This window comes from Pseudonaja textilis, chromosome 3 (genome assembly GCF_049901715.1).
Source record: "Pseudonaja textilis isolate UNSWEBS1 chromosome 3, rPseTex1.2, whole genome shotgun sequence".
Taxonomy (NCBI): domain Eukaryota; kingdom Metazoa; phylum Chordata; class Lepidosauria; order Squamata; family Elapidae; genus Pseudonaja; species Pseudonaja textilis.
In genome coordinates, this window is record NC_141992.1 from 100121848 (window position 1) to 100146408 (window position 24561).

The 24561-nt window shown below is 37.7% G+C and overlaps 1 protein-coding gene across 3 annotated transcripts in view; it reads left to right on the top strand.

The window, feature by feature from the left end:
• ASTN1 (astrotactin 1) overlaps positions 1-24561 on the top strand; it is a 285838-nt gene that overhangs the window by 248004 nt on the left and 13273 nt on the right. For all 3 annotated transcript variants that reach the window (XR_015743019.1, XM_087930474.1, XM_087930475.1), the window contains exons 17-18: positions 16955-17223; positions 19384-19517. Coding sequence is in view for 2 of the 3 variants with exons in the window: in XM_087930474.1 (XP_087786600.1) it covers positions 16955-17223; positions 19384-19517 (403 nt within the window). In the remaining variant the exon portion in view is untranslated. The remainder of the gene's footprint in view (positions 1-16954; positions 17224-19383; positions 19518-24561) is intronic.

Here is a 24561-nt window from a genome sequence, read left to right on the forward strand (position 1 = left end):
AGTATTTCTGCATGAAAGTGGTCCCTGGTACAAAAAAGGTTGGGGACCACTGATCTAGCCCTTATGTAGCACCTCAATCGTGAGATTCAAATTTTTTTACTACCAGTTTTGTGGGCGTGGCTTCGTGGGCGTGGCAGGGGAAAGATGCTATAAAATCTCCAGTCAGAGATGGTATTTGCCGGTTCTCCGAACTACTCAAAATTTTCACTACTGGTTCTCCAGGACTGGTCAGAACCTGCTGAATATCACCTCTGTGACACCTGATAACAGGGATATGAATAGAGAAATAAAAGAGTTAATTGTTTCTGCATCTCATTGATTGATTCTAGACATTGGGCAATCCAGATATGGCAGCCCTAATCTGTGCCGATGAATTGGTAGAAGATGTTGGACAAGGATTGAGAGGCAAGGAGAACATGACGGGCTCTTTATGCCTCAAGGCCTCGAGTCTCCCTGTGACTGAAGGCAGCTGCCTTCATATATTCAGGCTATTAGCAGATTGTGTTTCGTGCATGCAGAGTCTCTGGCTCCTATACAGCACAAGTAATATGATCCAGGATCTTTTGTGAGAGGGATCAGGAGATTGATTTGAGTCTTTCCAGGTAAGTATTTTACTATTAGCGATACAATAATTTTGGTCTCCACTATTTCCAGAAACTCAAGACAGAACATATAGGATTCTGTCTCTTTTCTCCCAGCAACCAGTGTCTGATTTAGATATTAAAGGAGGTTTGGTTCTATCCTTTATATCCCCATTGAGAAGACTAGGTGATTTTGTATTCTGTATTGTCATATTCAAGAATTCTATTCAAATATGGATTCTTGAATTGCTAAGACAAAGCCTTTTGGAATACATCATAAGATATAAGAAGAAAGACTGAAATCTGAATGAATAGATTTTAGCAATAATTTCATATATGTCTGCTCCTCAGAAGGATATTACCTTTTGCTTTTATTTTAGATTTTACTTTTATTTTGACAAAAAATAGTAAGAATAGTCTCTAATCTCATTTTGCCTCGAGATTTTTCTTTTTGTACAATTTTTATTCCACAGTTGTTTGAGCATTTTTGCCAAATTACAAAGACTCCCGAACTAGCCACTTCCAAAAGAGGGATAAATGGATAATGATAGGGAAATCTTTCTCAGCAGCCCAGCAAGCAATTGAGCTACAGAGAGAGGCAAATGGGAATGGTAATATACATTTCACACATGCATCAATAAAGTTGACAAGGCACTATCCCAGCTTCAATAGCAGCCTCTGCTGCCAGCAGGAACAGTTGGCATAAATTTAGAATAGAAACCAATTAAAAGATAACAAGCGAACATAAGAGAACATATGCTTGTGATAGCAAGGATCTAATTTTTTTAAAAAATCCCATGACCTCCAGCTATCACAGGAGAAGTTTAAATATTGTTCAAAATCCCTACAAAAGAAATTCAAAGCAGTCGTTTCTGGCTTTTGGACACTGCTTTGACCTTGGCCAGGCAATTTATATTAATGAGTGGGAGTCAAAGCAATGGTAAAAAGATCTTAAAAATCCAGAGAAGGGGTCTTAATGATGTTCACTAACTTAAATCCAAAGTCTGTGCCGGGAAAGAGTCCTACTTTATGTACAAAATATATTGCACACATGACTTTGTGAGCAGGTTTATTTTTGCACAAATGTGCACAATTTAAATGCCGCAAGTAAACCACATGGCACTTTTTTTATCTTGTAATCTGAACAAGATATGTAAGAAGGTTGGGAAGGAGAAGAAAGTAGGCAGGGAAACATGGGCAAAAGTAAAAAGTGGAAATAGAGCTGGAATGCTAACTATTTGGTTACCTATTATAATTGACTTCAAAGTTTTTATGTCAGTATCAACTACTATTCCATTTGCATCAGAGAACCTTCTGTTGGCAAAATCCCAGAGTGAAGACGTATCTTCCAAATTCCCCTCTTCCAGAAGCCTCCTTCCATAGCAATCACTACACACAATGGTCTAGGTGCGTTGAATATATGGCTTGTGCAACTGTGCAGATACAGTTATGATGTGCATAAGCTATATTTCTTCTCTCTTATGCAAAGGCTCAGATCCCGCTTTTCCCTTCAGCTCCTGCAGCGGTCACAATGAAAGCCTTCTCTTTCTTCAAGCAAGCGAGCAAGCAAGCAAACAACTAAGTTTTCCTAATATCTTCCTCCTTTCTAACAAAATTAGAGTCACTCTCCATTTTTCTTGGAGAGTGCTGGTAGACTAGGTTACATTTCCCTACTATGTATTGGCCTTTAAGGATCTACTTTTGAAATTTAAAAATGGCTTATATAGATAGACAAATGCTCTTTCTGTTGTGCCTCAGAGCCTTATAACTGTGTGCATTCATACCACAGTTGTTTAAGTTGTGTTCACCACATACTTTCAGTTGTGTCTTCATTTCTATTAAGCTGCTTGTGTTGTCCAAACAATGACATTTTAGTTGGGTTTTTTAGGACTGCATTTTCTACAGATGGTGCCTTACAGGTGAGCAACTGAGCAACTCTCAGCACTGCAGCATTGTCAACAGCTCCAAGCCAAAGGATGACTAGTGGAAGGGTCAACTTGACATAGGAGCAAAGATACCCAGGAGGTTGGAAAAAAACTCATAAATCTTCAGTCTTTAAATTATACACACTCTGTATTATTGCTCCGTGCTCTATGTTCTGATTACCACTATACCTAAGAGCAATGCTCTCTACTATATCAACCTGACTTCCAACAGTTGTTTTAATGTCCAGTAAGGAGTGTAAATAACAAATCTCTAGAGCTGCCTCTTCCCTGCCTCTATTGTATGAATAAATCCAAGGATAGACGTTAGTAAGAGAAATCAGTATCTGCTTAAGAAATCTACTATATCAGGTTCAGAGCCCTCTGGATTAATATTTTATGAACTTTTCTGTAGTTGTAAAAAATGCAATGGGTTTTGGTGACCATATAGGATGCCAGGACATGATACAAACCCTATCAAAATACCTCTTGCATTTATCTAGAGAGTCAAGTTCAAGTTGGTCTTAGCCCAGACCCTTTCAGCAATGTAGCCTTGATCCTAGCACTATAGATCATTGCACTGATAATGACTCTGTCTTTCTCATTAACTCCCAGGTTGTGACTGGATTTCTTTTCTATGAATCCCTAAAGGAGGATGAAAGGTATTTAAAAATTAGAGACACAGAGATAGACAGGAAGAAATGGCTAAGCACTTGTTTACTCAGAGAAGTCTGATGAGATTTATTTGCATTTTGTTTCCTCTTCTAATTGAAATTTAGTAAAAGAATTCTGCGTGGAATTTGGGGAAGAGATTTCTTCCTTCCCCTGTTCTTTCTTCCCTTTATAATAATCATATTGGTGATGATGGTGAACATGATGATAGCCACTGCATTGCTAGCAAAAACTTGCGGGGTTGATAAAAAATAATAGTACAATATAATAGTACATCATAACCAACAAATCCTGAAAGCTCTCGTTGAGGCTGCTGTCTTCTCTTTCCATGGGAGTACAAAACACAGGTGTACAATATTGTTTCAAAGTATTATGGGGCTTCAACAGAGAATGGAAAAATACTATTTGGAACTGAAATTAGTCCACATACAGTATGCAACATTTTTAGTGCAGAATTCTTGAGAATTGTTAACTTAGTTTATTGAATCCAACCCCCTGCTCTGTAGAAGAATATACTATTTAGTAGTTAAGGAACATCTGAATACTCTTTTTTTCTGCCTAGAGTGCATACTTATAGCCCCTTTGTTATTAACTCAGATTCTATGGATTATTGCTGTATCTGCAACATGCATGCATGTCTCCCATTAGACATCTGGTAAAAGATTTCAAACTTGGTGTGTTCTGTGACTTCATAGCACCATCTAGCGTTCACTAGATTATTAGCGGACTTTTCTACTGAAATCATTTTTTCCTTTTCACTTTCTGTCCTGGAAATTAGTATGATTTGCTTCATTAAAAGCAGGTGTAAATTTCTGGCAGAATGTGAATTATTTCTGTGAAACATTGACATAAATCATTCTAAGCTACTATTGTTCCATAGTAGTGGCTTAATTGGAAGTGCATAATCAATGCCATTAGGGCCATCGATCATTAAATAACTCTTAATCTGAGAAAAGCTGGGAGATATTACTAAATGGAGTGTAATAATGTTAATTGTGCTAATTATGTTTGATTCATCTAAGTAAATTTAAATTAAGTCAAATTAAGTTATTGTCTTAACCATGTTCACTTCTTCACCATGCAGTTAGTTAATTTTTGGAAAACAATCGCCAGGTTAGCATTCAGCCCACCTCAGATTTTGCATATGGAGCTTATCTAATCCATGTCTGGTCTTTTGAGCCAGACAAAGAAGGTTTAGCTGTGACTGTAGTCAAAAGGCTGAACGCTGAGCTGGAGAAGAACTGTCATTAAGCTAGCAGCCAGTTTATTGAAGGTGTTGTACTAGAAATTTTTAGCCAACTGAATTTAAATATTTTCTAGATGCCCTTCTATTACTGGGGTATGAACTCGATATTTGTTGTAATGCTCCTCTTCTTGAGTAGAATTCCAATATGCGTGCCTAATGCAGCTTGAGCGAAAACGTGATTCTGTTGGACTGACTTTAAATGGTTGAAGTGCATTGTTGCGGATTTGGTGGTGACTGGGGACTGTAGGCAGGGGTGGGATAATACCAGTTCTCACCTATTCGCTAGAACCGGTTGTTAACATTCTAAGCAGTTCAGAGAACCGGTTGTTAGAAGAAATTACTGGGCTAATCCTGTAAAGAAGGCAGAAAGAAAACATTCTGGTGTTGCTTACAGGAACTGCCTCTCTGTTAACCCTTATTACATTCTTGGCAGGACTAGACTTCCTGTCTCAGGAACTTCTCTGGAGTTTTTTTTTCCCTCCTTTGCTAGTACTTTGCTTGTGTGGAGTGACCATTCAAAGTTACAATGGCACTGTAAAAAGTGACTTATGACCATTTTTCACACTTAGGACTGTTGCAGCATCCGCACAGTCATGAGAGGCCAGGGGAGGAGATGCGTGCCTCGATATGAGTGATATTGAGTTGGCCACACCCAGCCAATAACATGACCACCAAGCCATGTCCATCCAGTCACATGACCACCAAGCCATACCCACCACCTAAGCCACACACACAGAACCGGTTGTTAAAAATTTGAATCCCACCCCTGACTGTAGGATCAAGAGTTGAATGCCTTAGGGATATTTTCTGATACTCTATCTTAGGCTTCCAATTCTTTCTGCATTTTAAAGAGTGGTCTTCCTCTGTTTAGGATGCTTATTTGAAGATTACTACAGGGGTCAGTAATAATCAACATAAGATTCTTAACTCAGATGGTACTACAGGTAGTCCTTGTTTAGCAACCATATTTGGTACCTGTAACTTTTTAAATCACATAGTCACGAAGTGAAATAACATTTGTGATTACGTAATTTTCGCTTTTATTTGCTTTACAGATTTGCAAAGCCCATAAATGCAAGATTGGCCACAAAGTTATTCATCATCATCTTTGCTAAATGAGGCAATTGCTAAATAGGGACTACTTTTACTGCATTATATTTACCATTTATCTAGTTTAAGGAGGTTGCTTTGAAAATGCTTGAAAGTAGAATAATTTTCAGGGTGTCATCCATAAATTTTGGTCATATTGCTACTCAGATTATTTATGAACTGTTTAAAAATAATAAAAATCTGGTGTAGGGGAAATGGGAAAACACGATTTTGTCTCTTACACTTTAAAGTCTGTCTACTTATTTGTAGTCTTTGCTTCTTGTTTATTTTTTCCAGGATGAAATCCATTAAAACTCCATAAAAATATCTCTCCTATCTCCTATGATTGCTGTTATAATAATAATACTTTATTTGCGGTCACAGACCAAAACACAAGTACAGCAAAAGAAGAACATGGGAAAATTAATCAAGAACCAAAAACTTGACTAAGGGGAATCACAGCATTCTCCTCTGATGGTTACAGATCTTTAAAAAAATTTGGAAACTAAAGAAGTGATATATGAGGAGCCATCCCCTAGACAATATAAGAACAAATTACTAACATTGGGTCTAGAAGGGTCTGTTTCAAGGAGAGACAGTAACTTAGATCTGCCTGCGTTATACATAGGGCATTATATAAGGACATGCACATCCACAGTTTCAACCTCAGCTCTGTCACAGGGGCATAGCCGCTCGTTAATTGGGAGCCTCTTAAATCGCCCATCCAGTAGTGCTGAGGGCAAGACATTAAAGCGAGCTAGGGAGAAAGCTCTTCTATACTTGGGAATGGTTAGAGTGTAAAAATGGGAAGCCATCCTCAGTCTGTAATTATTAAATTGGCTGACGATCAGAGGGGAGCAAGTTTTGTTAGCTCTGGCTCGTAGATATTGCAAGTCAATGTCCACAAGCCATTGGACTACCCTAAATTGAGAAGCGGGATCTTCGTAGTTGATAACTTTGGGGCGTGGGACTCAATACGTCCAATGTAAAAGGCCAAGTCAGGTAAGAATAAATTAAACAAATGAGGAGCCAGAACACAACCCTTCCTTACTCCGTTCTTAATCGGGATAGGATTTGAAAATTCTCCCTGCAGATCACACCTGACCTGACTAGAGGTCTGGTTGTACAAGGATCTAATTAGGAACAGAAGACGTCTATTGATAGAACTTTTGAGCAGTTTTGACCACAACAGTCCCCTAGGGACTGAGTCAAATGCTGACTTTAGTCAATAAAAGCATTAAAAAGTTTGCCACCTGGTATGGTAGTATATTTATCGACCAAGTGCGCTAAGGCAAAGCAGTGGTCCAGTGTGGCACAGCCCACTTTAAACCCAATCTGTTCAGCACCAATAATATTGGACTCCTCAACCCAAATGAGGAGTCTGCATTGGAGATATTTAGCATACAATTTTCCAATGATGGGGAGCTGGCTTATGGGGCGATAGTCAGCTGGATTGTTCCTATTTCCTCGTTTAAAAACTGGAACAATAATTGCTAAGCTCCAGGAGGTAGGGATCCTGCCAGAGGTATTGATATGCATGAAGAGTCTTGCTAAGAGAGGAATCCACCACTCGGGATTGGATTTTAGCACATCAGGGGGTATAGCATCAAGGCCAGGGGCTTTGCCTGACTTGAGTTTGGAGATAAGCTCGGTAATCTCAGCATGAGTCACAGGTTGCCAGTCAAGAGCTGCAGGAGGCAGCTGTGGCCCAAGCATGGTCGAACTTGTTGACGCCTGGAAAATTGCCAAGAAATGGTTTTCCCAATCTCTGTTGGAAATACAGCAGAGAGGGAGTTCTTGATGACCTGGCAAGGAGCTGGCAACAATTTGCCAAAATAATCGAATGTTCTTCTCTGGATGGAGAGGAGAAGTAGATCCCACTTCTCTCTCTCTTTAGCTTTCTTTTTCTTAGCAATTAGTCCTTTATACTCCCGCTTCAAGTGATAGTAGTCCTCTGGTGGGCATTTATTCCCTCGATTACAATAGAGCAGGTAAACCCGATTAATCTGGTTCCTGAGCATCAGACACTATTTGTCAAACCAAGAATTACTTCTTGAATGATATGGACCACTCAGCCTATGGACGGCTCCTAGCTCCCTTTGAACACTATTAATTAGTGATTCAAAAGCCGAGATTGTCCCTGGGCCACTATTTGTTAGGGCCTGATTATATAGGCTGAGACACTCCGGAGATGATAAAAAGGAATGGAACTTTCTTTCAGTATTAGAAGACCATTTGATCCTCCTTGTATATGAGGCCACATAGGGATCTAATATCTGGGGACCCCTAGGGAGATGTATATTTGAGGAAAGCCCAATTATTGTAACTGGGGTGGGGGGTAGTGGTCTCTCTCTGTAAGGCATGGACTGTCTTTCTAAGAAGCTGGGATACCAGCACAAAATCAATAACACTACTTCCACATGAGGAACTAAAAGTAAACTCACCAGCTAGATCACCTAGGGTACTCCCATTAAGAATTATCTTATTGTGTTGGGCTGCTAAAAGGGCTAACTGAATGCCAGCAAAATTTGTTAATTCATCCTTAGAATGTCTGGCTGAAATCAGGTGTCCTATGGCTTGGAGGGTTTCTTGGGAGTAGAGTACATCAATCGATGGGGGAACTTGGCCTCCCAATCGGGCATTAAAGTCGCCCCCTATAAGGATGTGCAGCACTGGGAATTTTAGTTTCCATACAAGTAATGTAATTCTCCAGCACACCCCATTGAGCCTTAGTATCAGCTTGCCTCATCATCGGGAAGATAAACGTTGAACACTAACAGTTTGCTGCATCCTCTCTTAATTAGGAGTGCCATAGCTAAAGAGCCACAGCGGGGAAGCTCCACTGTCTCCACTTTCAAAGAAGTAGAGACCAAGCAAGCTAGACCATCCTTAGGCCTTCCTGTCATAGATTGTCTGGTGGCGGCCAAGGAAATGACCATAAACCCTGTAAGGAATATCTTATCACATACCCAGGTCTCCTGAAGCAAGACCACATCAAATGAGTGAATATAGTTGGCGAATTCTGTGGTACCACACCTTCTCCCCCAACCTGCTATGTTCCATGAAAGGCACTCAAGTGTGCAGGGTTTTTTTTTGCCAGATTTAATAGTCATTCTGTGTGATTAATTTTTCCCAGAGCGCCCTTCGGATCCGAAAAGATACACCCATTGTTAAGTGGCAAGGTCATCCTCTTAGGAGGCAAAGGCAGGGAAGGAGGGAGGGGAGGCGAGCCTTGTTCATGGGGTTGTAGGGCTCTAAACACACTCCACTTCGTACGTGTGGTATTAATTGATTGCTTAGTTGGCAAGTATTCAGCAGCATCAACAGACGGAGTTTGAAGTAGCCCTGGCTCTTCAAATTTATGAATTAGACATTCTGGAGAGAACGCCAAGGGAGCTTCTGTTGGTAAATCATTATAGACTCCCTGGAGTCCAAGGGAATCCTTATCAGGTAGCGAAAGACTCCAGAGTTTGGATTTAACTGCATCCAGACTCTTTATGATTTGGGCCCTATCTGGTTGTGGAAGCGCACAAAAGGAGTCAAAGAGCTGTGTCTCCTCCTGGTTCCAGAAATTGCCTTGTCATAAGTCAGTCTCATAAATAGATGGAATACCGGAGGCACTGACCTGGAGCTTATTTACTATGGGTGCCCTGGGGTGGTGTTGCTTCCTTTGGGGCCATTTCTTCCCAGCTGATCAAGTCAAGGGAAGCTTCCTGGTAAGATGTTACTCGCTGCGAGGGGTTGATTTGACCAGTTGTAGGAGGAACAGTCAGGCTACCATCTGAGAGAGCACCAACTGGAGGTTTTGCAGGAATAGATGTATAATTAGTACATGATGTAGTATCCGAGATGGCATTCAAGGTTGGCACATTAATATGTGCTGCTGAGGATCTTTTGGGGGCAATAAATCTCCTGCCACTCACAAATTGTTAATTACTCAAGAATGGCTTAATCGACATATCTTTGAAGACTCTTCTTGGCAGAATGCCAAAGGATCTTAACAGGGATCCTCTTCTGAAAAATAGTTTTGGGGTGTTAGAGTTGTCAAAACTGAGTAGCACTCTAGTGCAGTATTCAGGAGAGGGTAAAAGTTCAACCTTCTTCAAATCATCAGCTTTTAGCCCCAATAACTGTAATATATGGCTCCTCACCAGCTGTGTTGAACCCCAGTGAGGTAAGTTGCCATTAATGGGATTATTGATGAGGGCCACCTGTTTTGACTGTAACACCAGATGACTGTTTGCGTCAAAAGATGTAAAGTTCGAACTATTGGTAGGATTATGTTCGCCAGTGCTTTTCCTGAGGCTTGGCAGGGAGAACCCTGCCACCGCATCAGGCTGCCGAGCGGTCAACCCAGGGCACCCACTGGTAGTCCAGGAAACTAAGTAGCTATGATTGCTGTTTAATGTAGAATTTAGAAAGTTCAACTATAATCTGTTTATATAATCTTGTTTTTTGAAATACTTACAACTGCCCAGGGATGTGAAAAGGCTGGTAGAAACAGTTATTGTTGCATCTGGGATGCCAGTTACTCTTAGTGTTAATATGTAAATTGTTATTCTTAATAACAATTTCCATGAATTGGTATAGGACAGACATTAAGTTAATTTACCTATAATGCTGAATCCTTCTTAGATTCTATTTTTAGAAATCAAAGTTAAATAAAATACTTCTGTAATTCTGTTATGGTGGCTAATATTGAACAGAAATTCCATTTTTTATTTCAAATGTCTCTATGATGGGGACTCTAGTATATTTGGTTCTCAAGATTTAATGGAAACTCGGTGTAAAATTCTGTTTTGTTTTTTCCATCTTCATTATCTCATTTTGATATCCAAGTCATGTTCCTTAGCAAACTCAGGCTTTCCCACATCTTCCAGCCCAAGTTCAAAATAATGGATTAAAGATTTTTGCCATTCTGAACTGGAGAGTGATTTTTTTTCTGTATTTTTGAATATTATGTGTTTTCCTTTTTCACTACTTGATCATGTTGACTGAATTGTTCTATTTCTAGTCTCTACATAGTTTTTAATTGACAATTAAGTAAGGGCTTACGGGTTCTTTTTTTCAAATAACTTTATTAAGAAATATAAATGAAAAGAATAAAAATCAATAGAAACTACAAAAAATAAACAGAAAAATACAAACACAAATGGGGGTGAAACATGAAAAGCCAAGGGAAAAGGGGAAGTACAAAGAAAAAAGAAGTTAACTTCCTGATTCATCCCAGGAGGTAAAAACAATTTTAACAGCACAATTTCTAAATAAAGCCTAATCTTCATCAGAAGATTATGGGGTTTGTTTGTTTTTTGAAAACAATTTTATTGATTTTTTAAAAACAAACAAAACAAACAAAACATAAAAACATCAGCTCTCTTCCATACATATATACAAGCAGTGTGTCGGTTGGTTCATCAGTTTTGTGCATTCATTTCGTAGTCTCAATTACAGTTACATTACATAATAACTCGTATTATCAATCCAAACTTATATATCCTAGTATCACTATTAGAAAATCATTTGACTATAATTTTATTCATTCATACTTTATGAGATAACTATAATTTAGGTAGTTTATTCTATAACAAATCTTATACCAGATCTATCCTAAAAACACTTTATAGATATGATGTCAAGTAACAAAGAAAAAGAAAAAGAAAAGATATTTCTTTTTATCTAACATTCCAAATATTCTATTATTATATATTATCATCCAACCATTGATAGAAAAGGTCCCAAATTTTATAGAATTGTTTATCCTCTTGCTCTCTAATTTCAAATGTCAATCTACTCATCTCAGCACATTCCAATATTTTCTTGATAATTTCTTCCTGCAATGGTAACTTTCTCATTTTTCCAATTTTTAGCAAATACAATCCTAGCCGCTGTTAATACATTTACAATCAGATATTTCAAGTCTTTACTGTATGTATCTGGTAAGATTCCCAATAAAAAAAACTCAGGTTTCAAATCTATGTATTTCTTTGTCATTTTTTCCAAACACATGCGGATTTTAGTCCAATATTTTCTAGCATCCTCACAAGTCCACCACATATGGTAATATGAGCCAGGTATCTGATGACATTTCCAGCATTTTTTAGATTTATTCTTGAACATTCTTGCTATCCTTGTCGGGGGAAAGTGCCACCTGTAAAACATCTTATACAAATTTTCTTTATAAGCTGTTGACATTGTCATTTTATAATTTTGCGACCATAGTTTTTGCCATTTCTCTAAATCAATCCCATATCCAAAATTCTTCCCCCAAACAATCATAGTTTCTTTAACTTGTTCTTCCTCTAGCTTAATTCCCAGTAAATAACCATATAATTTTTTAATCACCTTTTCATCAGTACCTGTCAAAATCTTATCTAGATCAGTCTGTTTATCATAAAATCCCTCTGTTTTAGAATCTTCATCATACCTTGAGTGTATTTGCACATATGAAAACCAATTCATCTTTATACCTTGTTCCTCTAGATTTTGTATTGATTTAAGTTCACCCTTTTCATCCAAGAAGATTATGGTTTTGTTGGTTTTGTCAAGCATTTGATCCATTCTGTTCAAAAACTTGAGTGAAAAGTATTCAAAAGTTTGCACTGAGGATTTCTGCTCCATTTTTCTCTCCTCTAGCTCTACTATCCAGCCTTCAAGATCTCCTTACCATTAAAAAAAAAAGCTGAAAGCAATCTCCATTTTCCCATTAGAATATATCTTCTAAATAATTCAAAACTATAATCCCAAATCCCTTGGCCTCTTAATCTGTTATTAACTTTCCAAAACCCATCCACTAAGCACCTTTTTACTGCATAGTAAAAAAAAAAATCATATATTTTTAAAACTTTTAAAGTCAAATTTAGATCATCATCTTTTAAACAGGCAGTCACTCACCCGATGAATACAGTAAAACCTTGCCAGTCTCTAAGGATCTTCATTTCTCTAATATGGAAAAATAAAAATAATAAAAAATCCCCAAAAATGCTTAAGATAAAAAGTTCAGTCAAGCTTAATGTCTGCAAAGGCTGCTTTGCAAGTGTGTGTTTGATACTGTCCCAACTCTCAGCCTCTGCATATATAAATTAACCATAAAAATAGCAGTTTCTATTGTCTACTCATGAGGAGCAGCTATCTGTAGTCACATAAACAATCTCGGTGATCTCTCCTTTGGTCAGGGGAGATTACGCTGGTTTGGATCCAGCATGCATTAACAATTTCCCACACAAAAGCTATCTTGCTAGTCAGCAAAAGCCAGCAAGGGTTCAACTTTCCATGGTGCTTTCAGGAAGTTGAGGCCTTACAGATTTTGATAGCATTTTTCCCTCTGAGAGTCAGGCTGGCAGCTGAGGTTGTTGTTTTTTTTACTGGTAATCCTGTCACTTTCCATCTTTGTTGACTTCCATCAAGGTCATCCACATTGGGTAGACAGTTCCCAGAGCATCTTGTCTTTCCCTTCAGCACACTTCTCCAGACCATGCCCTGCTTCACTTTAGTTTCCTCTCCAGCTAATAAGTCATTGACAAGTTCAGTTGTTATTTTTTTCCCTCCAACTCTTTGGCTTCTTTAATGCCTTCCACTCATGAGCAAATTTTATATAATCTAAATTTGGATCATTTAGAATATGAGTGCATTTGTTTCTTTATACATTTGGCTTACATAGAAGGTTCCTGTCAGATCCAAAGACTGAGATCCTTATTCCAAATTGATTTCCTTAACGTTTCCACACTTATAGATAGAATCTTGGACAGATTAAGCACTTTACTGTCTGCTTTTACTATATTATCTGAGAACTGTTAGGGAGGGGCTGTCTTCACCCTCTTTCTCTCACACAAAATATCTGGACTGAGTTTTTTTCTTTTTCCTGGAAAGCGCTTCCTCCTGGACTACATTCCATCTATTTCCCCAGTTTTTTCTAGCTTTCCTTCCAAGTTCACTTTAAAAGCAGACCTGTTTATTGGTCATTTTTTTAAAGTACATCTCTCATTTCTGTAGATATTGGATGCAGTTGTTTGCAGCAGATATTCCATCTTCACAACTTTTCTCTTTCTCAGGCTGACCAGAAAAATGGGTGCGAAATTCCTCCCTTTTGATCTCTAGCTTACATGTTTGCTTTCTTGCCAATTGGGAAGGATTTAACTGCATATCTATGGAGATTCTCAGTCATTCAGGTCATGCTTGTCCCAAAGGTGCTTTTTCAAGAAACAACAGGACTTTCGGAACTTCCGGTTGCAAGGCTTCGGCAGCAGCAGGAATCTGTGATCATGCGCGGTTCCTGCGGCACTTGCTGCTGAAGTGCCCCTGATCCAGCTGGATTTGGAGGCTATCGTTACCCTGTAGAGGTAACGGAAGATAGAGGAGATCCGGGCAGGGGTCTGGGGATATCGCAACCCCTTTCGTCAGCCGGCTAGAGTCCTTTTTCCCAAGGCGGTGGAGCAGCGGTCAGCAGTGGCCACCACAAAGAAGCCTTCAGTCGGATAAGATCGTGCAGGAGGAAGTTTGAGAAAGTGAAAGTTTTGGGCTGAACCGGGACATTAAGATATATCCAAATACCCTGGAAATTTAACTTTTTGAAGGATACATTGTTTCCTAAGAAGATTATCAAAGTGGCGAATGAAAGTGTAAAAGGGAAAGTTCACTCTCCATCCCTAGGGAGATAGCAAATGGACAATGGAAAAACCTGCTTTGGCACAGAAGGTAAAAATTAAAAGCTTTTTGCTATAAGTGGGAAGGGAGAGGTAAAAAAAAAAAACGTATATTAAGATTTTTCTGGAGGAGACGGCTTGGAGTTTATAAGATCAGAGATTAACTGCAGTAAGATTTCAAAAAATATTTTTGGAATTTTGTAATCGATACTGCCCCAGGAGGAGAAAATGTAAAAGGAAGAAGGTGCTAAATGAAACATTTTGCGTTTCTTTGGATTGCTTGATGACTTTGGGACTTTTGGAAACTATTTTAAGACTAAAAACATTTGGGTTGTTTAAAAAAGGGAGGGGGAATCTTACAATGGCATTATCTGTGGAAGAATTGAAAATGGAATTTAAAAAATTAAAAGGAGAGGAGCAAGAGGGCAAGGGCTCTTCTGGATCTGTTTTTCACTTCTTAGAAATGGCGATTTCTTCCTACCAGGAAATACAACAACAAGAAAATTGGGATGAAGAAGAAGAAGCCATCTTTAATGGACAAATAATTTTAGCCAAGGAAGAAGAGGGGAAGGAAAATGGAGAATTTAAGACTTAAAAAAACAACCAAGAAAGAGAAAAATAAAGTGAAAAATCGATACAATGTCAGAAAGCAACAGAAAAGAGGAATACAACAGAGAGGGGAAGCTAAGAAGATCAAGAGATGGGGGGGTAAAAAGGCCAGATTGGACAAGAAAGGAAGGGAAAAAGGGAAAAGAAGTCACAAAGGCTTGAAACAAGATGTAAAAAAACAGATTTTTTTCAGAGACAAAGGGTAAAATACAATTTAAAAAAAAGACTCTGCAAAGTACATAAGATTGTATTGTAGTATTTGTATTTGAAATAGAAATTGGAATATTATATGATCTAATAACATATTAAAATGCTTAAGATTTAATGATAGAGTTCAATATTTAATAAAATATTAAAGGGAATGTGTAAAATGTTTAAGATTTAATGATAGAGTTTAATTTGCAATTGTTTTAATGTTATTATAAACTTATTATCTTTTTATTTTCTTATTTTAAAATGTAGTACGTAGAATGTATTAAGCAGAATTAGAATGGAAATTATATATTTAATTATATTATAAATTTATTATTTCTTATTTTAAAATGCAGTATTCTACAGTATGTAGAATGTACTAAGCAGAATCAGAATGGAAATTATGTATTATTTTAAGTGTTAAATTTAGGGGAAAGATAGTAAGGCGTCATACTTCAATTAGTGATTACAGGAGAAATTTTGTGTTAAAGAGAAGAGATAAATAGATAATTGGAAAAGAACGGACAAAAGATACAAGTGTAATGATTTAAATCAAGATGAAATAAATAAAATAGAATTAAGAGAGTGAAAAGAGGGGAGAAGTTATATAGAAAATATAGAATGGTAAATAAGATATGTAATAGTATACAAGGTGAGCATGAATTTGATTTATGTCTGTACAAAAAGATGTAACCCGGGGTTAAGCCACTTTCTAAAAAGAAGTTTTATGTTTCTATGTTTTGTGTTTTGTTTGTTCATGTCTGATTGAGAATTAATAAAACCTTGGAGGAATGTTAGAAGAGAATAATGAAATTGACAAATAAGACAGATGAAAATATAAGTATAATGAATAAAAACATATAGAATAGATAAATATAGAAAAGAAATATAATTGAATAAAAGCAAAGGGAGAAACAATGAGAAACCGGAAAAAGATATGCATGTGTTTATATGGAAATGTGATAATTTAGAACTATGCTGTATAAAACAATGTTTTATTTGCCTTGTTAAAATTCAATAAGTAGCTTTCAGAAAAGAGGTTTTATGCTCTTATGTTTTATGTTTTGTTTGTCTTTTTCTTTGAAAACATTTCACTTCTCATCCAAGAAGCTTCTTCAGCTCTGATTGGATCGTGAGGAATGCAGATTTAACTACATGTGTAAACAGGAGCTAAAGTGGAAACATGAGGTCTATTTAAAGAGTGTTGTGTTTCTACCATCTTTGATTTAGGAAATCATGCCTCTCTGTGTAGTTTGTAGTGTGTGTAGTTTGCTATCACATTAAAAAGATACGATGTTAAAATCCAGTTCCACAGAGAATGAGAAAATCTTATTAACAGAGAATGAGTACTGTCTGGAGTATACTGTTTGTAAAACTCGTTTTTACTTTGAATTTATTTTTAAAGGTAAGTAAAGAGAAATCAGAAATTACTCAGCAAAGAATATTCTTTTAGGATGAGATGATATAGCCTTGGCCATTTAATTTTGAATTGACGGTACATGTTCATAAACTGCTTATAGATTGCTTTCCAAAATCTGTAAGGAAATAACTTATTTTTTTTATAAAAAGGAATCAATTTAAGGAGGAATTTGGTGATATACAAAGATTTTGGAAAGTTAGTAACATGAGGAAAGGCTGAGATAATTACATGTGTTTTACTCTGGTGGGAAGGAAAATAAGCTGATACTTTTAAAAATAGCTCCAATAATACCAGAAAAATGTGAACCAATGATATGTAACAGAAGATTACAAGTATCATTAACCAAGTACAGCTCCTAAATTAGGAGGAAGGGCATAACAGAAAATTTGTTATTACAAACCAACAAAACAACTAGAAGCTCAAAATATAGGGTGAAGCCTAATTTGAAAACCACATCAGTTTTCCTGAGAATACTCACACACCCTTATACGTGCCGTTTCTCTTGGATTGGCAGGGCTCTGTAAGAAAAGTTGGTTGCTGCTTCCTCATTGATTCCTGACTTTATCCAGTGGTATATGTTGCAGGTAATTCCCCATCAGATGAATCTGAAGAGCGTGAGCGAGATCCCAGGGTCCTCACTTTTCCGGAGTACATTGTCAGTTTGTCAGAATCCGGGACCAAACGTATGGCAGCTGGGGTGCGCATGGAGTGCCAAAGCAGGGGCCACTGCCCCTCCTCCTGTCCTTTATGTCATGTGAGCTCTAGCCCAGATGCCGTGGCTGAACCCATCCTCCTAGAAGTCACAAAAGCAGCCCCCATCTATGAGTTGGTCATCAATAATCAGACTCAGAAGGTGAGTGATTTCATAGTGATGAAAAGAAGGATTTTAGTTCCAGTAGAGTCTCAGATAAAAAGAAATAAATATTCCATGACGTTTTCTGAGAAGCTCAAATTTTGAAATTAATTAGATGGTTTGCAAGGGGGAAAAGAAGAGTTAGAAGAGAGAGAAAAAACATGCAGTAAGGCATGCCATGACATTTCTGGCTTTCTTTTTAAAAGCATAATGACTCAAAACAGCATAAAATGTGAGATATTTAAGATTCAGCATAGGGATATTTAATGAATGTTCCTCAATCTCCTTGTATTTTGGAGTTCCCATATATTGATCCTGTTTGCAGAACTGCAGTAATTTGTTACCTTTGAAAATGTGCAGGTTTTCTAACCATGGTACAGACAAAATGGAAATAGGAATATCTGCTTGTACAGATTCTCTGTCTGGGTAGAAAATAATACAGCTGGTAATATTCCATATGCATACAAATGTACATATTGCTTTGAGACAGGCCCAGAGTCTTCAAAACTTTATGTAGCAGCTCACAGGACTATCCAAAGTACTTGATGTAATGAAGTCTGCTTTCAAGTCCCCAAGAGTTAGAAAGATACCCTCCCTCCCATCCACAAGAAGAAGCCAGGAAGTGAAACCATGTCCATAATACCAAGCTTCTCTGCCATGTCTACTAAGAGCCAAATCTTCCTTTCCTGTCCTTCTCATGTACTTTTTCTGCTGCCAGTCTATGCTAAAGAACATATGTACAACACTATGGCTAATTTTTTTGGATACATTGATATTCACCATAGCAGGCCCACGGTGGTCTACTTGCATAGAAATCTGCGTGGTGAATAAAGAACAAAGATATTTCTTGCACATCTCTTAGATCAACCATGAACTAATTATGTAATAATAAGTGTATTATTGAGATTATAAGCAAATATGCTTGTCTCACATAATAACTGTATGCGTGTTTGCTCGGATACGGAGGTTGAGTCAGATCCTCTTTTCTTTATTGTTTCATGTCCCCCTCCCCCCATGTTTTAAATTATGTATTTGTATTTTATTGGTCTGGGTTCATAAATACAATGAAATGAAAAATGAAAACTAATTATGTAGCCTTTGGTACACCACCACATACTTTCAATAATGTGGAAACAATATTGGGATGACTTAAAAATCGTTGTGATATATGGTGGCAATATTGAAAATAAGGAAAAGTATTATAAACACATTTAGAAAGAATTGCAGCAAAGAGCAGATGTGTTGAAAAAGCGATGACTCAGGTTAGAGCAAGCTCAATATGCCCAGTGAGACTGATCTGCTATGTAGCAATTTATTCCTATGCAAATGAGTCAGATGCTGTAAACATTTAAAGTGCAAACAGGGGAATTAAAGTGGATGGCAAATTTCACAATGACTTGGTCCTCCTTTCTTTTTCTATTTATTCACCTTGAATTGTCAGCATCTGTGCAACAGCAGGTGATGTTTTCTTCCTCTTTAACTGTCCGGTTTTTGGCTTTTTTGATCAATTTATGCCGCAGATTGCAAAATCATTCGGTTATTATTGAAGTAAATAGGAAAAATAGTCCAACGGAGCCTCTAGGAACACTATCATTACTGCCCAAACCAGAAATTTTTCTTGTAAGACATATCCCCACCATCATAGTGAGAAATAAAAAGGAGGAGGGGTATTTTTCCCTTCCTGACTCAGGGTCTGATGGGCACTTGCCCATGGACTCCACAAGCATAGGGGCTCCATACTAATCTGTCTATGTTAACCCTTCAATGCACCTTGTATCATATAAGTACAGCAACTGTATGGCTTACTGAGTATTATTGTGTTTTTCGAGCCTCGTGTATTGTTCAAATGTTTATCATGCTGATTAGTTGCTGCTGCATAGCATGTTTTTATGTTTCAACACGGATTTTGTTGTAAGTCCCAATAAAATAAATATATGTTTAATTTTATCGACCATTTACATTTTTATTTCTGTGAGTAATTGTTGTAGGGGCCCCAGTACACTGCTTTGCCCGGGGCCCATAATGCTGTTAAGACGGCCCTGTGCTGACTCTCTCATTCTATAAACATGAAGAGTAAGTTTCAGGGCTGATCTTGATGAGGATTTTTTTCCCCCCACATATTCCTTATGTCTTTCTGTGCTTTTCTTTCTCTCCTTCTAGCTGCTGCAAGAGGCCACCATGAGTTCCCTGTGGTGCTCAGGCAGTGGAGATGTCATTGAGGACTGGTGTCGATGTGACTCAAGTGCATTTGGTGCAGATGGACTTCCAGCCTGTGCACCAGTCCCACACCCTGTGTAGGTGTACAACTTCAAACTTTCAGACTTAAGATCATGCTAAATGTCCTCTAGGGAAACGTGGTTATATTAAGCGTTCTTCTTTGCAACAAATAGCGTAGCTCCCGCTAATCAAAGTTTCAGAGCCACCTGGAACACCTGCATTTCCAGAGGAAGAAGACATGATCAATGGCTTTCTTGTTCCCTGATAGACAGGAGTGTTGAGTGGGAAATGAATGGAAATAGCCAGGAAATATATTGGCTATAAGGAACCAGAATGGGTGGCAAGTCAGAGTTTGAGATGGTTATCAGTCAGATAAACTTTGGGAAGTGTGATGTCTTAAAATCCTCTTACTTTCAACTGTATGTTGTTTTCAGAAACTTTTTAGAGCTACAACTGGAGATTTTTCTTATCTACAGAAGTATTATAGATTTCAAATCTTATTAAATATTAATGCTCCACAATGCCCAAAAGAAATTTTAAAAAAATTGCCATTAAATATGTTCTGCAAAGGGCAGTGGCTTTATAAAGCTGTGTAGGAAATAAAACCCATGCTTTCTGTGAAATATTATTAATTTCTCTATATCTTATGATAGTAGGATATATGTATCACAGTGAATATGTTTACTAGTAAAGCAGACCATTCCATTTTCCTTCTATAAGTACCATTCAGTTGCATGCAGGGACATGAAAAAAGCTTTATTCGAACCCTGGTCCATCTAACTCAGTTTTGTGGCTTATAGCAGTTATTAAGGCTTCCACCATGAAGTCTGTATTAGGAGTAGCCATAACTTCAACCTGGAACTTTCTGAGTGGAAAGCAGGAACTCTGCCATTGACTTCGCTCACAGCAGGCTGAAGATTATCTAAAAGACTCCCAGTCTGTAAGGAGTGTGTTTTGCAGATGAAATGCCAGAATATGACATACCCTTGACATTAATAGGGTTGAATAGTACCTTGGCATTTTTTGAACCTTGCAAAGCAAAACTATTATTGAAGTAGAGGTTATAGCCCAGACAGATTGTACATTGAAAACAACTTGATACTGTGGAGGAACAGATCTTACATTTTTAGTACTTCTGGTGTAGGAACGCTGCCAAGTTAGTTAGAAGACCTTACTGTAGATAGAGGAACTTAGAACTTTTTTTTCAATGGATAAATCTGGGGCCAAGATAACATCTTTCTGCTTGAGATTAAAAATTTCTAGATTTGACATTGAAGAATGCTGCTCAAGTCCTTCCTTTGTTTTTTGTATCTATCATAAACACAGGAAAGAAAAACAACTGGGTGCTTAATGCAGATGACATTAAAGGTCTTGCTGGTCAGCAGTATACAAATCAAGAAGTGACTAATTGTTTGGATCACCAGCTTAAGAGTGAAAAGCAGGATAAAAATTAATAAATGAATATCTACTTTTCTTCAGCTACTGAAAACCTTCACTTGCTGGCCAGTCTTAGGAGTTTGCACTTTAAGGGTTCGCCATCCTTGCTCTGGTGCTGGGATCTTCTTACTGCTTATGAAGGATGTGATGGAGCCTTTATCTCAGTGCCATCTTGCTGCTTAAGCAGGATGAAACCATATCCAAAGAAATTGACAGGAGACTAATTTCTGTGAGAAAATTAAATAATTCTGATTACATGAAGAAGGAGACTGAACAGAATTCATGGTTTACAATGCTACAGTTCTCTTGCCCTTTTTTATTTTAACCGCTACAGAAGGCAGATAGCCAAAATGTTCGCTCTATAGCCAAAATGTTCTCTCCTATCTTCTCCTGGTTCTGCTAGGAATACAGTAGTTTTATTTGTTAATATAAAATACAACAGGGAGGGAAGGAAAAAACAAGAAGAAAGAGGGGGGAGAAGGATGAGGAGAAAGAGAAGAAGGAAATATAAACAATAACAAAAAAAGATAAAAGCACTGCCATTGTATAACAAAATAAATTGTACATTTAAGGGCTTCTCCTGCATGTACAGAAGTATACAGATGAACTTTTTTTAATATAACAGTTTCAGCAAAAGTTCACCGTATTTCATTGGAATTAACCATAATCTATATCTATTAGCAACATGCTCATGGAATGCAAGTAATACAAGATCTACAATCCAACAAATAATTGAGGCCATACATTTATCTTTCCAATGTTGAAGAACTTATCTTTTGGCAATAATATGGGATTATTTTCACTTTCAAGCTATCAGTTTTCATGTATTAATTTATTAGCTGTATAGTTTTAAAGTATGCACGAGTGAGGAATATTAAACTTTATTTTATAATCAATATATGTAATCATTTCTTCCCAAAAACATAGTAACTTTAAGATATTGCAAATTTATGTATTAAAATCAAGTTTTAGTCTGATTGCATCTCCAACAATACAGTGATTTACTACATAATAATGCAGGCTTTCACACCCAGCATTAATCCAGTAGTGATGAGTTTCTGGACTAATAGGCCATGGTGTAATTATTTGGTATCCTGATGTTTCATCACCAACAGGATAACAAATAATTACACTATGGCCTATTAACCCTGAAGCTCATCATCATACCAATGGATAAAATGATTTACTTGTTGCCTTTCTGTACAAATGCAGAAGGGTCTAATAAATCTGAAAGACATTTTGTTGTATAATCTAAGTTTTAGTGAGGTTTTTGGCATTGACATCAAAACATTTCCCAACTGTTGAGGCAAAATGAGGGCCTCTGGTTTATTGATTACAAGTATTCCTGATTACCTGGGCTTTTTGGGCTTGGGATTTAATGATCCTGTCAAATAGAATAGGTATCTCTGAGATTGAAAATGCCATTGAAAGATGTTGATTAATGTTGTAAATGTAAATACTTCCAGTATTTACAGACCCATAAATACTGGAAACTGGGACTGGAGACTAAAACATATGAAGAACAGTTATAGAAATTGGGCATGGCTAGTCTAGTGAAGAGAAGGACCAGGGGAGACATGATAGCAGTCTTCCAATATTTGAGGGGCTGCTACAAAGAGGAAGGGGTCAAGCTATTTTCCAAGACACCTGAAGGCCAGACAAGGAATAATGGGTGGAAACTGAACAAGGAGAGATTTAACCTGGAAATAAGGAGAAACTTTCTGAAAGTGAGAAGAGTCAACCAATGGAACAGCTTGCCTTTGGATGTTATGGGAGCGCCATCACTTGAGACTTTCAAGAAGAGATTGGTCTCCCATCTGTTAGAAATGGTGTGTCAGCTGATGCTCCATTCAAAACCCAAGAAAGAAATACTTAGACTCCTTTAATCAGAGAAAAGATATCTTTTACTGGAAATCAAGTGGTAGCAACAAAAGAATTCTGAATCTGAGAAAATGGGCACGTAAATCACATATACAAAGTAATGGCAACATTCCCACCCCCAATAGTTCAATTGGCTCATCCAATTAAAAGTTGTGTATATCATCATGTGGGCATCTCCAGGTGGTGATGAAGCTTCTGTCCGTTGACCTTGACATAGTTTGATAAAGGATTGCAGCTGTGCATAGCATAGGATAGAAACCTAAGCAAGAATGTACCCCCCAGCTTATACAGTTCTGGTTTGTAACACCTTCAGCTCACTTCCCATAACCATTTCCCCCCTCCTCCCCCCATTGCTTATGACAGCCAAAAGATGCAAAGCAAAGGGAGAAAATCTTGAAGGCTGACATGGTGTAGGGTCTCCTGCTTGGGCAGGGGGTCGGACTAGATGATCCCTTCCAACTCTAATTATCTGTTATCTGTTATTTAATACCAAATAAATACTTATTTTTAAATTATTGTTAGTGGGAATGTGCCTTTGAGTCAAATTTGATGCCCAGCAACTGCCTGGATTAGGCCCTGTAGTTTTCTTGGCAATGTTTTTCAAAATTGGTTTGCCCTTGCCTCTTTCCTAAGGCTGAGAGAGAATGACAGGCCCTCAATGACCCATCTGGCTTTGTTCCCAAGGCAGGATTAAAACTCAGAGGTTCCCAGTTTCTAGCCAGATGCCCATGATACCAAATTATCTATTTTTTAAAAAACATAGAAAGCAATAAAAACTTATCCTCCGCTAGTTGATCAAATATAAAGATCCAAATCTTCCATGAAACTGGAATTTTGAGATCTGAGCTACTCCATAATTTAAAAGAATAGCAGAGTTGGTAGGGACCCTAGGGGTCTTCTAGTCCAACTCCCTGCTCAACTAGCAGACTGTATACTATTTCAGCTGTCCAATCTCTTGGACCAACCTCCATTGATGGAACACCCACAACTTCTGGAGACAAGCAATTTAAAACAATTTAGCAATAGAAGAAGAATCAAATCAGATGTTTGGCTATGGGAGGAAAACTGACGTATTCAGATCCCTGCTTGAACAGATAGACTCAAACAACGTGCGTTTGCATTTTATTTATTTATTTATAATTCATATTTCTTAACTGCCCATTTCCCTCAGATTCATCTCTGTTGTGTATTCCCTTGCATCGGAGTAACAAGCATTGCCTGGAAGAAGCACCTCACCCCAGATTGGCATATGCACTTCCCTTCATCCTTTAAAATCAGCCCTTCCACCAGGAGCACTGAATTTAAAGAGAGAAGGAAAAGTAGTTTTTCTTGTCCCTTGAAGCCAGTGCTTCCACTGAGGGGCTGAATTAAAAGGAGGGAGGAAGGGGGCTCATCACACAGAGTTTGTTTTGTAGAGCCAAACATGATGTTGGAAGTTTCTCTCATTCTTAAACACTTTCTCGCTGCTCCTTATGCAGTTTCAACCCTCCACTCTTCTGTATTTTCCCACAATAATCTTGGGAAGTAGATTGGCCCAAAATCACCCCATGAGTTTCTATAATGAAGAGTAGATTTGAACCTGAATCTTTTCAGTTCTAAACCACACTTCGACTGCACTATCATACTGAAATTGTTATAGGGAAACCACATCAATTTGTTGGAACAAAAGCAGTGTATATAACCCAGGGTGTCTTATAGGTGAATAATTTCACTGTATCTCTATTACAGCAGTGTTCTGGTGTCTACTACTTTCATAACTTGAGCTACTTACTTAAGGATTTCATGGGGGGAAGGGGGGGACAT